The 17,453-nt window shown below is 48.5% G+C and overlaps 1 protein-coding gene across 1 annotated transcript; it reads right to left on the bottom strand.

Moving 5' to 3' along the window:
- Positions 1-2,906: 2,906 nt before the first annotated feature.
- On the bottom strand, positions 2,907-13,775 carry SYT13 (synaptotagmin 13). The gene is made up of 5 exons (XM_011356869.2): positions 13,544-13,775; positions 10,929-11,063; positions 9,076-9,377; positions 5,254-5,383; positions 2,907-3,397 (listed from the first exon to the last, which is right to left on the bottom strand). The coding sequence occupies exons 2-5, from the start codon at positions 11,038-11,040 to the stop codon at positions 3,093-3,095; spliced, it is 849 nt and encodes a 282-aa protein (XP_011355171.1). The 5' UTR covers positions 11,041-11,063; positions 13,544-13,775; the 3' UTR covers positions 2,907-3,092.
- Between the last annotated feature and the right edge of the window lie 3,678 nt (positions 13,776-17,453).

Here is a 17,453-nt window from a genome sequence, read left to right on the forward strand (position 1 = left end):
TTCTTCCATCTGGCTCTCTTTACATAGCATCATTTGGGGTGGTTTGTCACACGACCCACACCAAGAGTCATATCTCAAATTGAAATGGACAGACACGTGCAAGGTCTTGATCAATAGGCACTCAACAAATATATATTGATTTCACATAATAAGTGGAGTCACAGATTAATGAGAGTGGACTCCCAATTCTTTACCCCCATTGCAGTATCTATGAAAGAAGCAGATCATCTTGTGGCCATCAGTCTAGTCTACATGGTTTCTCTCTTTATTTTCACCTCAGCTTCATGCCCTTCTTAGAAAACGCTCTCTGGCAAAGTACAAGGTGTTCCTTTCAAAAAGATCAGATGCACTCACACAGACTCAGGTACTCTAATTTGGTAGTAAATTGCAGATGTATCTGGTACAAGGTAAGAAGATGCAAAGATTACTGGTGTTTTTTGATTTGGCAGTTTAATATCTCTGGGTAACATAAAATTCACCACGATGGAGTTTGGGTGGAAAAGCACAGTGATTCTATTCTTTTCTACCTTTAATTACATGTATGCGGAGAGCTACGAATTGTCACTAGGTGAAAGGTAATTCTCAATGTCATGAATTTCTAAGCCATCAGATTTCCGATTCCTTTACCATTGAGACATCAGCTAGCACTCTGATTTATATGCCATTTGCAGTGTCTTTTTCTGTCTGCTCCCTTATCCATCCTTTAGTCATTAATTCATTCAACAAAAATTCATTGAGGGCCAATGAACCAGCTTTATTCTAGGCGCTTGTAATACACCAGTGAACACAACAGACAAAAACCCCTGCAAAGTCTATCTCATTTCCATACATGCCTGCTAAGATGTTCTGTGGTGGCATTTGACTCTTATCAGGGGTAACTTTTAGTTTGGAGATTCTGGAAAACTAAACTTTTGCGATCCAAAGAAATGAATACCTCATGGTGGAATGACCATAGGTGGAGTAGATATTTCTGGGATCGGAGACACCACCCAATCCATCTCAAACATCCTTTGGTGTGACTGTAGGCAGGTGCGTAGATTTAGAAGGAAGTGGAACCACATTCCCTGATTTTAAGTCTAGAATCCAGAGTTTTCTAGATTGCAGTAGCAGATGTTACCAAGAAGAGAGTACCAGCCAGCTTACATAGGGAATGTTTTGTTCTCTTTTAATCATGCCAACCAAGAAAGAGAGACCAGCGGTAGGGGAGGGAAGGCTGTCTCAAAAACATGATATAGGAAATCACTAATAAAGGCTTTGCTGAAAAATCCTTGGCAGGAGGTGGGCAACCTTAGTGATCAGGATTTCCAATTATCTGAAAGACTTTCCCATTAAAGAAGAATCAGATATTTATTCTGTTTCTTCAGAGGGTGGGTAGAACTTATTTCTAATGCGTTTCTACTTCTATATAGAAAGGGAAAATAATGACTAAAGGTGATAAGCTCCCTGCTCAGAGTCCTGGGGAGAGGCCAAGAATGACTTGACTTGTTGAAGGTTTATCTATCTTGTTTAGGAAGTTTCTTTTAGATCAGGGGACTCGGGTGACATCAGAAGGCTCAGAGTTTGGATGTCAGTATTGAGGCGTTCGAATGCAGAATCCATGATTCTGGAAACGCCTGGAAGGGTCGCGACACTTTCTAGGCATCGTCAGCTGCCATCTTGAAGCTTAAAGATGATCTGCGAGTGGCCTCAGAGTTTGTTTTTAGCCTATACCTTCTGAGCACGATTTCGTCTATCGCATCGTTCCCACAGATAGAGCTGCCACGTCATCAGTCCTATTTTACAGGTGGCCAGCAACAGAACCCAGGACTCCTGGTTCATGGGCAAATATTATATCCACTCGGCAAGGCTCATAATTTAATTAATCATGCAGACAGCTAGTTAGAATAATAAGGTAGGAATCTGGAACGTAGTTGCTGATTATTTACGGATTATAAAGTTATAAGCCCTGAAAACTGAAGGGGGAAGCGAATTTGCAAAATCTTTATTTCCTATTTAAAGTTATCTTCCTTCTCCACCTCCACATAGCCAGATGTAGTAGACTAATTAACACGTTCCCCAAACGGAATTTCTCCGGAAGTGGCTAGGACGCTGAGAATGGGTGGGTCTGTCTCAGAGGGTCACTTGGGTGATGCTGGAAGGCATGACAACTAGTGCCCAATGACTAATAGGGGATCTCACCTCTATGTTGTCAGGGAAGTTCTCCCCAAGTATAATATAAACTGATTTTGAGATAAAACAATAAAGTTATTCAATGAAAAGTACAAATTCAATCCAAGAGCAGGATCCGAAAAGCACAAATGAAATATTAAGAATTAAAATAATTAAATAAATACAGAGGTCCCCAAATTTCGCAACAGAGATGGCTGAGCTGTCCATCATTGGAACCAAGGTATTGGGGCCCCAACGAGGACTGTGAAAACCTATCTGAAATATCGTAGGAACGGATTTCTCTGAATGCGGTGCTCCAACCTCTGCATCAAAACCACCGAGTGCTTGTTAAAAAGAGGGTTCCCGGGGTCCAGCCAGGAACACTGATTTGGAAGGTCCCTGGGTGGGCCTGGGGAATCTGCTGGTGATTCTTCACACACTAAGGTCTGAGAACTGCTGGGGCGTTGCCTTGGGTGGAGAGCTTGATCTCATTCTCGCTAAGGTTTCACCCCACCCTGACAATCTCTAATTTTATGAGTTGATCCAGGATACCTGTATTTCCTTTATCATTTTTTAAATGCTTATTTTTAAAAAGCCACATTTTTTTTTTTTGCTCTGTTATTCCCCAAATTCAGCTTTCCCTGCACCTGGCCTGACCCCACCTGCAAAACCTACACTAGGGCTGTATTTGATAAGAGTCTCTTCAATGACACAGATGAGCAAAATGCATTCCTCAGCGTGACCCGAATGTCCACACACTGCCCTGCCTTGCTTATTTTTTAGAACGGGAGTGTGATGAGAGAAGAATAGGGTCCTGGCCTTGGCAAACGTGGCTGTCTTCTGGGTGTCAGAATGAGGATGGGGCCCAAGGAGGAGGTCACAGAAGACAGCTAGGCTGGAGGGGTGGAGCTGTGCCCCAGAAGAGAGGTGGACCAGGCAGCTGGCTACAGATGCAGCTGGTGCCACATGGCGATCTGCCGGCGTGGGTTTTTGAGCATCTCCTCCCAGTGGCTGCGCTCGGAGCCTGAGGCATGCAGGCCCAGGCTGCAGTGGCCCAGCATGCAGCTCTGCCCCTCCTCCTCCTGGCCCAGCACCTCCAGCTCCACGCTGGAGGCCCGCAGCAGGTCGGCGGGTAGCTCAAACATGATCATCTCATTCCACACGGGGTTGATCTTATGCTTGGCTCGTTTCGTCTGCTTCTTCTTCAGCTTCCGAGCCTGGTGCTTTAAGGTCACCTTGACAGAGACATCTGGGGTGGGACAGAAGAGAAAGAGAGACGGAGAGAAGGGCCAAGAGTTAGCTTCTGGGATGTGGTGTGGGGGCCTAGGATGATGCTTCCTCTTGGGGATGGAAAGCTAGGGTCTCTGGCTCAAGATCTGCATTGAGGTTCCTCCCACAATGGGCCACGTATTCATTCGACAATTATTAAGTGTTCAGTGTATGATGAGCAAAAGTTCCTGCTTCATGGAACTTACACTCAAGTATGGAAAGCAGACAATGGCATAAGATATAGGTCTGGTCATGGGGTGGCCCACAATTATGCTAGAATACAGCCAGGGAACCATTTGCCACGAGCCTTTCCAAGTGCCTTCATGTCCTACATCAAACTAGGCCTAGGACAATGGCTACGACATCCTGCAGGTTGATTATAAACTCAGACCAGAAAAACTAAGCTACCCCATATCTTCATCCCCTTGGTTCTTCATACAAGCATTTTTGTCTGTTATTAAGATAGTAGGTCACCTGCTGGTTGGTTGCATTCTCCACCTCTGTTCTTCTGTAAGTTTTACTTGAGGACCCCAACTTCACGTGGAAGGTGAGAGCAGGCTGCCTGGGCCCCCGCGTGCACTGCACAAATAAAGCCACCCCCTAGGAAACCCTGCCTCTAGGAAAATGGGTCACCAGATGAGCTTTCAAGTACATCACAAGGCTCAGGACCTGGAGTGCTTTTTCATTGGTCAACGTTCCCAAAGCTAATGTTAGAATAATTGTTACTCTGTATTTATTGCTATAATTATCACCCCCCGCCCCGTGGTTAGTTTCTTATTTGAGCAGATATTTGAGAGACAAAGTGTTGTGCTGTAATTGTCCTGACAGGAGCTATAAAAAAAGAAGAGGAGGCAAAGAATTGTCTGGAGGGGATGAGGAAAAAGCATTGAATTCTGACCTTTGGTTTGGGGATCTGTCAGCAAGGCCAGCTCTTCTGATTTCACTCACCCAAGAGTGAAAGATTGCTCAAGAGTGAATCTTGCTCAAAGATTCTGTATGCAGTGGCAATTCTTTATTTGTATCCTGCTATAAATACCTATTTATTTATATCCTGCTATGAGCACTTGGTCTGGGTCCAGGTATCATACAGCTAACCAGTGCTGCTTTCCTGCTCTGACAAGAGAGCCTCTTTGGTCTCCAAGACTTGGGGCCTGTGCTGAAATGTCCAGAAGGACAGACCAAGGCTTCCAGAAAATTGAAGAGATGTTTATTTGGGTAAATGGACCACAGACGCCTTAAACTGCAGGCTGCCTCAGCCCATGCACCCACATACCTTCTGCCATCACCCACGCCCAGCTGGTGTGGGGGTGGCAGGTTGACAAAGGCTGAGAAGAGACTGGGGTGGGTGTGGGGAACACAGCGGAGGCCAGCTGAGATGGGAGAAGGAGACCCTGGGGTTCTGGACACTTGACCGTAAGGTGGGTGCAGCCAGGCCTGGGTGACAAGGGCTGGGCCAAGTCTCCTCTACAGCCCAGACACTCCGCTCCATGGCTACAGTCTGACTCTTGGCTTCCTACGACCCATGGGTAAGACTGATTCCTGTCACGGTGGATCTTCAAGGCTGGAAGTCCCAGGTAGGTATGAGCTCATTCCTGGGCCCTGACTGATGTGACTGGCCCAGGAATAAATACATATGAACTTAAAGAAGTAAGTGTGTCCTTAAAAATTGGTTCGTGAACTTGGGGTGGAGGACACAGCTGAGGCTGACTCCACAAATGTACTCACGTCTCATCTCCCTGCTCACCTGTCCCCATTGGCTCCCAGGTGCCACTTCCCTCTGCACACATTCCCAGGGGCCAGAGGGCCTCTGGCTCTCTCCTCTCACACGTCACTCACCCTTCCCCAGGAGCTCCTTGGACTGGTTAGAGTGGAGGTTCTTGGCCTTAATCAGCACCACCAGGAGGCGGTTGGCAGCCGGGAGGTAGCTGATGGAGAGAAGGACCTCTCCGCTTCCTGCAGAAGTTTCCTGAGACAGAAGAGAAGATACAGGAGCGGGGCTTCATTTAGGGGTGGCCTCTGCCACACTGACTAATGCTGAGGCTGCCATCACATTGAACTTGAATCCAACAGGAGTTCTAACAACCATTAACCCATCAGCTCTGGTTTCTCCACCCTCCTCCCTTGGAGGGCACAGAAGAATTAGATGTGGCATGTGCTTCAATAAGACATTGTGTCATTTGCGACAAAATGTGATTTTCCAAATATCTTATATTCAAATAACATATAAAACAGATCAAAGAGATGACACTCTGGATATGGCAGGGGTAGAGGGCCAGGGCCCCCTCTCATCCTTCATCCCCCCCACTCCCCAGCTCCTAGGGCATCTTTATGGAACACTAAGGTCCTAGGGAACACACAGAATCACTGCATTGATCAGTCGGGTTCTTGGGGCAGTGGGGAGTTGTGATTCATCACTCTGAAAAGATAATTTTTTCTAGCCCTTGCAGGGCCGAGAGAGTCAATAATGTCATGTACTAATGCTGAGCAGGGCCTTGCTCGGTCAACAGAATGGCCAACTATGTCAACAGAAAGCTGGGCATATGATGTTAGGTAATGCACCAGAGACCACTGGCAATAATTGCGCTTGGCAGGAGGTGTGGAGGCCTCTGCAAAGCAACCAACACGCTCTGTCCCCATCTGCAGCTTTACAGAGTGTCTCCATTGAAATTCCAAAAAGAAATTGTTTGGCATTTCAAGAAATCCATTGAGAGACAAAAATGACCAAAAGAGCCCCCACAGGACGCAGACATCTGTCATAGTCCAAAGGTGGTGCTAAGAATATAGACTCTAAAACCAGACTCTCCAGGTCTGAGTTCCAATCCTACCATTTACTAGCTGTGTGACCTCGGGCAAGTTATCTGACTTTCCCAAACTCCCCTTTCCTCATCTGCAAAATTGGAATAATAACATCTCCAAGCAATGGTGGTGTAAAAGTTAAATGAATTAATATGTAACAGCTTAGAACAGTGCCTGACACACTAAGCACTGTGTAATTGTTTGCTTTATCACCATCGGTTATTAAGGAAGGACAATGACTACTTCTTGTGATTATTAAGTGGGAACATTGTTTCTGGGTGAATAAGGGCCAGTCTAAGCTTTGGAAGTGAGCCTGGTTGAAGGACCTGGCCAGTCCTCTGCCTGAGTCACATATTTCATCCAGGAAAAATTTCTTCAGCATGACCCTATTGATTCGACTAGCCAAGGCGACTAGTCATAATATGAAATGATTTGGGAGCTGCTGGGACTTTGGTAATGGCGTGAACAATAGCAGCTAACATTAATTAAACACTTACTATGTGCCAGATGCAATTATATTATCTATCCCGCTAGGCTGTAAGCTCCACAAAGCCAACCCAGCACCCAGCACACAGTTGAAACACTGTAAATATTTATGAGAAAGAATGGTGAGACATCTCATTTTATCTTGACAACAACCCTAAGAGCGACACTGATCTTATTCCCATTTTCAGCATAAAACCCTGATGCTCAGAGAGGGCACGTCACTGGGCAAGGTCACGCAGCCAGAAAGTAGCAAAGCTAAGCCCTGAATGGAGGTCTGGTCTGACAGCAAAGCCCAAGTTCTAAACCTGTGGCTCTCCAGAGTCTTCAGCGGATAGATTTCTCATTTCACAGCGAAGGAACTGAGGCCCTGGGAGGCGTCCAGGTATCCAGAGGGGTGGCAGCAGAGTTGGAATAGGCACCACCCTGCTGATTTAAGGGAACTGACTGGAGGCCCATGGTTGGCCTGGGATGTAGCCACTGGGTGACCAGGCTTGAGCACTCAACTCTCCCCTGCCCAGGTGAGAGGAGCCTGGACTTGTCAGCCGTGAAGGGCTCATCACCTTTGTGTAGGGTGCTAAGAGCCCCAGACAAGCCCAGCCAGCTGCACCACAGTCAGAGGGTTTAACAGCATCTGCCCCTCAGCCCTGTTGCTTCAAGTATCTGCTGAAAAAAATACAGGCAAACCTCAGAGATATTGTGGGTTCAGTCCAGACCACCGCGATAAAGTGAGTATCATAATAAATGAGTCATAATCTTTTTGCAGGTGGAGGATCTTGCCGTCCAATTGTAAAAATATGCACCATCCATGGAGCTCAATAAAGTTAGACAATAAAGCGAGGTATGCCTACAACCCTCTTTCATTCTCCATCCTTTCATGGCTTTTCCTGCCCGCCTCCATCTTTCTCTTGAGCTGTCAATGAATCATTCAAGCTGCCTTTGGAGTGAATTGCTCTATGGCCTCCGGTGACGCACATGCCACTTTCAGCTGAGTGTCTTCCGGTGAGAACTGGGGCACCGCTGCTGGCACCTTTGTTAACTCATTCTGGCCTAGAGAAGAAACACATCTGGGCCGCAGTGACTGAAAGCTCTACCCGCCTTGCTCACATCAGCATGCATCCTCCAGCTGGAGCCAGGGGCTCCCTAGCCTGGCCTCAGGCCTCTGTCCTGCCACATGCACTGAGACTGTCACCTCCTCCGACTGACTCCAGGCTGCCCTCTGAGATTGCTCACATTTGTGGAAAGCAAGCCAGCAGTCCAAGTGGAAGTGAGAGTGTATTTGTGCAACAGAGACAACTACAAGTATGGTGATTACTAGAATGGATGAGCCATGAGGGCAAGGCTTTGTCTTAACTACTGCTACATCCCCAGCTCCTGGCACGGTGGAAACCGGGCAAGGTATTTGTGGAATGAATGAATGATTTTGCTCTTTTAGGGGAATGGTTAGAAGTGGATTAGATGACTGAGACTTCTGCCTAGATAGGCTGGAGTTCCGCCCTTTTGGGGGTGGCACTAAAATCTCTAGAACCCTAAGGGAGCCCCTCCACCTCCAGAGAAAGATGGTTTACCAGACGAATAAACCAAAGCGTTGGTTCCTCTGTGCAGAGCCCCCGGCTGGGATTCCACACAAATCCCAAATCACACACTATTTAGAGAGTGTGCTTTGGAACAGCCTATTTCCAGCTGAGAGTAACTGTCCATTTTTATCAATTTTCTGAGCCTTGGAAAGAGAGAAAAATAAGACAAGAAAGAGATCATAGCAAAAACGGCAGCAGGTGGGAAGTGAATGTATACTCCCTGCGCCTGCAGCATCCATCAGGAAAGGCGCCTGCTGATGGCACCTCACACGCTGTCAGGCACCTACATGGCATGGGGACAACACAGGACTTACAGCCAGAGCAACCTAGCCTCAAGGCCAAGCTTGCCTTGTCCCAGATGGGAGACCTTGCATGGATGACTGAACTGCTCTAAGCCTCGGTCCCCTTCACTGTAAATGGGGGAGCCACAGCGTTATTGGGTGCTCATCTCCCCTGCAGTGTCTGGCACATAGTAGGTACACAAGGAATAGAAACAAATTTAAGTAGGGATAATACTGTCAACACCAGCGCTAATACACTCATAACATGTCTTCCATGATGGCAGGAAAGGTCTTTGCATGCCAAGGTAGAAGCAAAACTAGACACAAAGAGTCCCAAATCTTGGGTTATGGATCTCTTCCAGCCCTGCACTCTGTTCAGACTCCAATCTTCCTTACACACACACACACACACACACACACACACACACACACACACCTGCATTGGGGTCTCTGTGGCTTGTTCTGGTTAGTTGGTCTCCAAGCTTGGTCATTTTACCTTTCCTGGTGAGAGGTAACCCTACCTTAACTGAAGTCTTCAGCTCATCCCACTGAGCAACCCCCAGAGGCACCGACACCCCATCCAGGCCCAAGCGGAGCTCCCCAGCCACACTGTGGCGGGAGAAGCGGTCGCAGGTCCTCAAGGTCAATGTCAGGGTTGCTGTGGGGAGCTCGTCCTCCGCCAGAGGGAGCACCAGGCCTTCCTCCCAGATGGTGTGCAGCTCCCGCTTCTTCAGGGCTGTCTGGGCCTCCACAGAACCTATCCGGTTGGCCACACTGCCTTGGATGTAGCAGTCACAGCCTCCGTCATGGTCACTGGTCACAGCTGCAGCCAAGGACAAAGCAACACAGACATGGGGCTTCTTGAGGACCAGGTAGGAGAGAGTCACTGCCCTGCTTTAAGCTGCGGAATCTGGCTTAACGGTCATGACCTTGGATGTGTGAAAGACCCCAGGGCTGACCACCCTGGCTTTGTGGACTCACCTTTCACTAAGACATTTAGAGATAGGAGATCTTCCAAGGGGGTCGATATCAACACACACTGGTCTTCCTTGGAAAATGGGGACAAGACTTGGTGCTTCCCAGAGCCCTCCGCACCTCGTGACTCTGAGATTTCCCCCAGGCACCAGGGCCCACAAACTGCTGCTGGCTTCTATTAATGTTGCTGCTGACACCATAATTCATTTGTTCTGTACTTCAAATATTTGCTACACAATCACTTGCAATGTGAATCACTGGGCCACTACCTCATGAACGGTTTTATATCCTGAACCTTGGTGTTTTTGATGCTTCACAATGTGAAAATTTGCACCTGTGGTGCTTTGATGACTGGTTCCTGAATGATCATGTGAGAAGTGGTAGCTGACGTTCCCCAGGAAGAGGAGAACTGAGGCCATGTGTCCTGACAGAAAGAGCTTCAAGGGACGTCAGTGTAGTCCTGGCTCTGGCATCAATTAGTTGGGGTGATCTTAGACCAGTCACCTGATGTTGCTAGATCTCAGACTCCTAATCTGCAAAATGGGACCACTGTGAAGACTGAATGAAATAAAGTATATAAAAATACATTTAAAATCTTAAAAGAAAATAAAAAGGAAAGATGATCCCTCAAAAAAAAAATAAAATTAAATACAAAAGTCCCATTTATCCTACCCACAGCCTCCAGCTTCCAGAAGCCATGGAAGAGCCATATTAGCCCCGACTCCTTTGCTAAGTCTTAGCTTTGTTTGCTGATGAACTGTCAGGGTAGGGAGACCAGGGACAGTCTGACCCCCTCATCAAGACAACCTGGTTATAGGAATGCTGACCACTCAAATCCTCTCTGTGTCCAGCACAAAGCCCTGCCTAATGTCAAAATCACCTATGGCAGAGATGGCTAGCCATTCGCCAAAATCCCATATCCTCTTTTTGCTGGGCACCTGTTGAGCCACGTTTCCCCTCATCCTTTGCAGTCAGTGTCCATGTGACTGAGTTCCAGCCAATGGGATGTGAGCAGGAGCGATGCATGCCATGCACAGGTTACAGTTTTTAAGGAACAATTGAGCCCTCTCCCTATTCTCCTGCTCCTCTGACCTGCTAGATACAGATGACAAGAGGCACGAGGGGCTTATGGAGCCACACGTGGAAGGAATCTGGTCCCTGAATTACCGTTTGGAGGAAAGCTGTCCACCCATCAGGAATCTCCACTTTGAACTGTTATGTGAGAGAGAAAAAAAGCCCCATGTGTCTGAGCATCACATGTTTCAGGGTCTGCTTGTTACAGAGTGCTCATCTAGCACCCAGGGATGCCTGCAGCTTCAGATGCTCCCATATTCACCTGCACAGCTCCTCCAGGGGGGACAGACACACAAAAGTCCCTGAAAGTCAACTGACAGCATACCTTCCAGACGAGTCACAAACAGCTCTGCCTTCTGCTGGTCGTAGTCCAAGCAGTAGTGGAGTTTGGGGGCTTGGTTCCAACTGGCAGCCTTTTCTGGGTTCCAGGTCTCCATGACACAGACATCCTCTACCACACCTGTTAAGAAGGTAAAGCCGTCACTGACACGCACGTAGGGATCCTATTTTCTAGATCACATCTTTCCCATCTCTGCCACCTATGCCACCAAATGAAACCCCAAGCTATACCTAGCCAGGTGCAAATTCATGGTGGCTGCACCTGTGGTCCTGGGCCTTACATCACAGCCCAGTAGTCAAGATATGGGCTTTGGAGTCAGACAGAGCTGTTACATAACAGTTATGTGACCTTGAACAAGTTACTTGACTTCTTCGAACCTCAATTTCCTCATCTTTACAATGACAATGATAACAGTTCCTTCTTCTCAGAGTTACTATGAGCATTGAATTTTTAAAAAGTACTTAACCCAGAGCCTGGCACATGGTGAGCTTTCAGTAAGAAAAACTATCACACCCTGTGTGGTTCTGGTCACCTTGCTTCAGGCAAACTATCCTGGCTCATCTGCAGCTCCACCTCTCCCACAAAGTCCAGTGCCTGCTCCCCAGGAGTTCATGGCTGAAGATAAATGTCAAAGACTGAGTCAGGAGGAGATGCTGGGGGCAAGGTCAGGGATAGTGGATTGGACTTTAGTGCATGTTCAATAAATTCTCGCTGAATGAATGCATGACTTTTCCTTTAATTCAGAAGTTTCTAAAACCACAAATACTTCTGACTCTGCCCCTCACTTGAACAGAAGCCAAACATCTGGCAGATTCTCATTATTCAAAATAATACCAGAATTAAAGGATCAAGCAGCTGCCGCAGACTCGACTCTAAGCAAATAGGAATTTTAAAAAATTTGATTTTCAGAACTAATTTAGGAGGCAGAAATATAAAGGACTATTTAATTTCCAAAATGGTTCATTATGGGGTTCCTGCAAGCAGCGAAAACCTCCCTGGTACATCTAAGCAAGGAACAGATTGGCCGCGATGTGAGCAGTGTGTAAAGTGAGACACACATTGCACACGGGACCCGCGCGGTGTCCAAGGGCAGCACAGGGACAACTGCAGCGAGGTCAGTGTCAGAAGGGGCTTGACTGGCATCCAGAGAGCTCAGCCCTCAGACCACCTCAGCCTTCAAGATCAAACCCAAACCAAACCAAACCAAAGCCAGCACTGCTGGGAAAAGCAGGAGCGGATTCAGCTTTTCAAGAATCAGGACTTTGAGCTCTACCGGCAGTTGATTTGGATCCTCACTGTCGGGGACAGCGTCTGGTCACTCTGGCCCCCTCTTCCCCTGTGCTCCCTTGCCTCTGGTCAATGTTTGCTGAACCAATCAACTCTTGATAGATTTCTGTGGAATCAGAACTTATTGGTTGTTCTCTGGAATGAAGAAACATGAGAAGGAGAAGACGCACTGTGTTCTGAATTTTTCAGAGTTCCAGACTCTGATTTGATCTCTTGGTCTCCTTGGTGCGGAGTGTGCAATCCTGGCTTCATCTGAGTTTTGAGACATCTGGGACCCCCAAGAAAAGGAAGCCCTCTCATGACTCTGATTATGATGAGCGCTCCCAAGGGTCCTCAAGCAAATTGTTTCCCACCCTCCAACCTTAGCTCTCAAGTCTTCAATGGGTTTATTTTAAATCTATTTAAAATGTGGGCTGGCAAACCTGCAAGCTGAAAGACAACCAGGGTTCATTCATGCCACAGGCGTGAATTTGTTCTTGAAGAAAGGCCAGGCTAATTGCTGTGGTTCTGTGCCAGGTTGGGAGTGGGGTGGGCACCTGTTTACTGGCCAGGGGCTGCATCAGGGGTGGGGTCAGTGTCAAACTGGTTCTGCTGCTTCTGCTTCCAATGTCTCTGCCTCCAAACACACAAAGCAAAATCCCAAACCACACAACAATCTATTCTCCAGGCTGTATTTTTCACCTCCTTATAAATGCCTGTATGCTCCTCTGGGTTTGGGACTGTCACTGCTCCTCATATCTGTCCCAGTGCCCAACATAGCACTGCATAGCTAATGGTGTTGCATCCTTGATGTCGATGCTGAAGAGGAGAATAGAACAATAATAATAATAACATATTTTAACGACATTCTTTGTGCTAGGTCTTGAGCTAAGCATTTTATATGCATTACTTTATTTATGCTTTACAACAACCTTACCAAGCAGGTAATAGTGTGATCCCATTTTATGGATGAGGAAACTGAGGCCCAAAGAAGTTAGCGACATGACCAAGACCACATAACGAGTATATAAAAGGGCAGAGAATTTAACCCATGATTCTGAACCCATGGTTTTAACCGTGACTCTAACCCCTCTCCATAGTTGTACACATGACTTGAAAGGGACTCTCCATTTCCTAGTGGAAATCTGGGGGCCTGGGAGAGAAGCAATGTGGCAACTCAGCAGCAGGAATAAAGGACCGTAATTCTGGGTTCCGTGCCCACCTGCTTGCCCAGCGTCAGACACCAGACACTGAGGCTGTGCCGTACCCAGCATATACAGATGCCAGCAAACCTCCTGTTACTCATGGAAGTGCGAGAGGCAGGAGACTCCTACCATTCTGAGGAAGGATGAACAGCTCCTCTGTGACCTGCCTCTTGAGGCGGCAGTCATTGGGGGCCTGGGGGCTGGCAGGTGCAGCAGGCTCCTCTGTGGTCCTCAGCGTGTAGTCTGCATAGTTGATGACTTCTGGGGCGGTCACAGCTGGCCTGGGGCCATAGATGTCTGGGAACTTGAGGAGAGCTCGGGGCTGGACGGGCTCCGTGGATTTTTTAACGTTGAACTGCAAACCCAAATCACGCCGGTTAGTCCACGAGAGGACCTCCTGCCTGTTTTCCACCCATGGGTGGGAAAAATGGTGACCCGACTTTTTATGGGAGGGCTGTGGTTCCCCACTGCTCTGAGGAGCGTAACATGGGAAGGCAAAACGTCACCTCCAAACCCAGCAGAATCCACACCATCACAAGTCATGCCGAGGTCTGCCGAGATGTCGGCCCTGTTCATCCATCCCTTCCTCCATGCATCCTTCCTACCATCCTCTGGCTGAGCCCCCGGGCTCAGCCCAGCCTGTCTCGGGTGGTCCTCCCTCTCCTGTTCTGTGTCACTTGCATCTTCGTTTTCTCTCCTCCTGGTGCCGCAATCTTACTCCTCCCCCGCTTCCCTTTTCCACCTAATAGTTCAGAAATGCTGGTGGCCCCAGCACACGTAGCACAAAGTCCTTGCAGTGACCTCTAAGCGTTTGCCCAGCCCGGCCCTGCTCACCTCCCTGACATCATGCCAAGCTCCTCTCTCTTTGCTCCCTTCCAGCCACTGAAAATTCCTGCTTCTCAAATAGGCTGAACTCTTTCTGGCCCCTTCCCCAGCCACCCACCCTCACCTCCACTGTTCTCAGTGACACTGCTCCCCCAAGCCTATCACCATATCCCGCTCTTTGTTTTACAGCATTGATCTCACCCTATATTGTTTTTGTCACAGGTTAGCTTGTCTGTGGACAGTCTCTCCCCCTCGTGTATGAGCTCCTGAGCACAGGGATTATGTCTTGTCTTGCTCCTGGTGCCTAGCACAGTGTCTGCTCACAAGGAGCATGTAGTACTTACCTGTTGCTAGGGCTGCCATGTTCAGTTGTATGGTTTGTGCATTGCACAAAGGCCCCTAGATGAAGGGCAAGTGGGGGCTGACATGTAGTGTGTGCACCACTTGCCCAGCCGTGTGCCCTGGGGAAGGGCTTAGTCCATGTGGAAGAAGGGGCATCTTCTTCTTTACACAGAGACTTGCTTGCTTGTCAAGCCTTATGTATGTGGGAGTGCCTCACGCAGGAGTGGAATCTTCTATCTTTGCCTCCATTAGGCACTGAGATCTTTCCTGCTTGAGTGATTCAAAGTATATAACAGGTAGCAATACCAGGGGCCTGCCCAGTCCCCAGGAAACGGAAGACTAATGACCAGATCAGGAGCTTGAAATGCTGACACCCTGGTGGGCAGCCCACAAAAGGGTCCTCAAGCCGAGGTAGGCAGAGCCCACCAAAAAGCCTCCTGCCTTTCATGCTGGGCCTCCTGCCTGTTCTCTCTTTGCGGCTTCTGCGTGGGCTGGCCAGGGGCCAAGGCTGCTCTACCCAGTGGCAGGAGTGGCCTAGGGGCTGGGGAGTATGGGGTTTGGGGTGGACGCAGCGCTGATCTGGTGGGGCGTGGGACAGTGCTTAAATATTACTATTTCAAAACTCCTGTTTACAGTGTTTTCACTGTTTCATTACTCAAGGACAAATCCCAGACACTCTGCCCTGTTCGAAACTGTGAGGGAGGCTGGACCTTGGTGACAGGTGCATTCTTAGTGATGCTCATCGACTGGACAGTGGATGGGAAATGCACGAGAAGGCGTAGCAGGGCCCAAGGGGTGAGAGGCAGGAGCCAGACTCTCCCGCCGGCCACCATGCAGGTTCCTGCCCTTGCATTACCTTCTGTATTCTTCAGAACTCCCTAAGGAGCTCAGGAGGCATTAAATACTTCATTCCTCTAGGTAACACTGCCCAGCAGACTGCAAAGCACCCAAGCAAAGTCACACTTGATCTCTGCTGAGTGTGCCTGGCACGTGTGGGCACAAAAAGCATTTCTGCCTTAAATGGAGTGAGGTGGCTGAAATCAGACAGTGGGAGTGGTGGCAGGATTCAACCCACATCAGCCCGGCTCCAAAGCCCACTGCACCAGTGACTCCCAAACTTTCTTCTGCCTTTAAGCCTTTGCCAGGCACAGCACTCACCCATCAAACTTGTTTGCCATTGTTACACATGGTAACTAGTTCCTACCAGGGAAGGGCCTATGTAATTTACAAAATCAGGTCCCCTTTGCACCTCTGCTCCATTGAAGGTGTCACTGGACAATAAGGGGTCTGGTTCTAGTACTGACCTACCACCGGAGCTGAGTCACTTTGGGCAGGTCATTTTACTTTTCTGAGTAGTCACCTAAAGCAACAGGTGACTTCAAGGCTTGTTCCACTCCTACATTCTGAGCTACAATGAAGTGAGAGACACAGTTCTTTATTTGCCAGTACAGGTGAGCTGGGGAGACAATCACAAACAAGAGAGTAAATGACAAGGCATATTTGGCAGTTCGGGACCACAGTGCAGAAGCAGGCAGCCGACAGCAGTCTGTGTGAATGACTGCTGGGAGAGAGGAGACAATACATGCAGGAGGCCAGGGAGGGGCCAGGGCATGGGCTGGACCTTGAAGGACAAACTGGATGGTAGAGAGAGGGGTGGGGAGGAAGGCTGTGCTCCTGACACAAGGAGTCCCAGGGCCATCCCAGACATAATGAAAGGGCTTACATTCCACGGCAGAAGGAGGGATTCTCTCCACTGCTGGACAGAAATCCTGTGCCATCTTGTGACTGCAAGGTGAGCCAGTCTTAGCAGAAAGCTGATGGCATAGACAGCCGGGTGGAGAGACAGAAGCTGTGTCTCTAATGACAGTGTCATTAAGCCAACCAAGCCCCAAATCTGTCCTATCTCTGCTCTTCAAATTACATGAGCAATATCATTCTTTCTGTTTAAGCCAGTCGTATTGGGGTCTTTGTGACTTGCAGCAAGAGCACCCCAAACTGATGTACTACGTTTTCAGTGAGCATCACAGGAGATCATGACTCTGGAACAGAGAAACTCTGCTTAGGGTCTGACAGCCTTCCGCCACCCACCCTCGAACCTCTCTGCAGCCAGCCAAAGGCATCCTCATTTGCCGTTCATCCTTCCCCTGCCTTCACAAGGTCCTATGTGCAATGGCTGCTTTTAGTGGGGGATGATTTATAGCCCTTGACCAGGCCAAGAGCAGAGTCTGATGACTGCTACATGAGCCTCTTCAAGGAGTGAAAGTACAGCTGATTACTTGTCTCATTCTCTTGTACAATTTTATTTATTGCATTTCAAAACCCTGGTTCCACCATATCCTTCAAATGCATCTATGTTACCACTTAAATAGCTTAAACTTCAGTGCCCAAGAAGCGGAAAAAAGGTTTGGGAGTTGAGGGAGGGAGCCTAGGAAAGGATCACAGGTGGGGAGCAAGAACGCCCGGCACAGAGGAGGCCCTCGGGGGAGCAGGTCCCTGCAGAAGGACCTGCGCTGAGCCTTACGCCTCAGTGAGGGGCAGGAGCTGGAAGTGGGATTCTCTCTCTAAAAGTCCCATCAACCTGGAGGAGAGGGAAAATGTAGATAAAGGATGGGCCAGTGGAGGCAGGTATTTAATAATTAGAGAATGCCTGCTGTGCTCGACATTGCGGGCACCGTAGAAACACCCTCCGATGGCGTATCAGATCCCTCCGATGAGTCTCCTTGGATTCACCCTGTCTCACCTGTCTCTGGGGCCTTGGACCACTTCCTCTTCCCCACCGTAGCCAGCTCTACAAAGACTCCCACCAACTTCCCATGGGCACAGCCCCACAGGGCTTCACTGTCACACCCATGCCCTACCCCTCTTGTCACCC

Source organism: Pteropus vampyrus, unplaced genomic scaffold (genome assembly GCF_000151845.1).
Source record: "Pteropus vampyrus isolate Shadow unplaced genomic scaffold, Pvam_2.0 Scaffold31, whole genome shotgun sequence".
Lineage (NCBI taxonomy): Eukaryota > Metazoa > Chordata > Mammalia > Chiroptera > Pteropodidae > Pteropus > Pteropus vampyrus.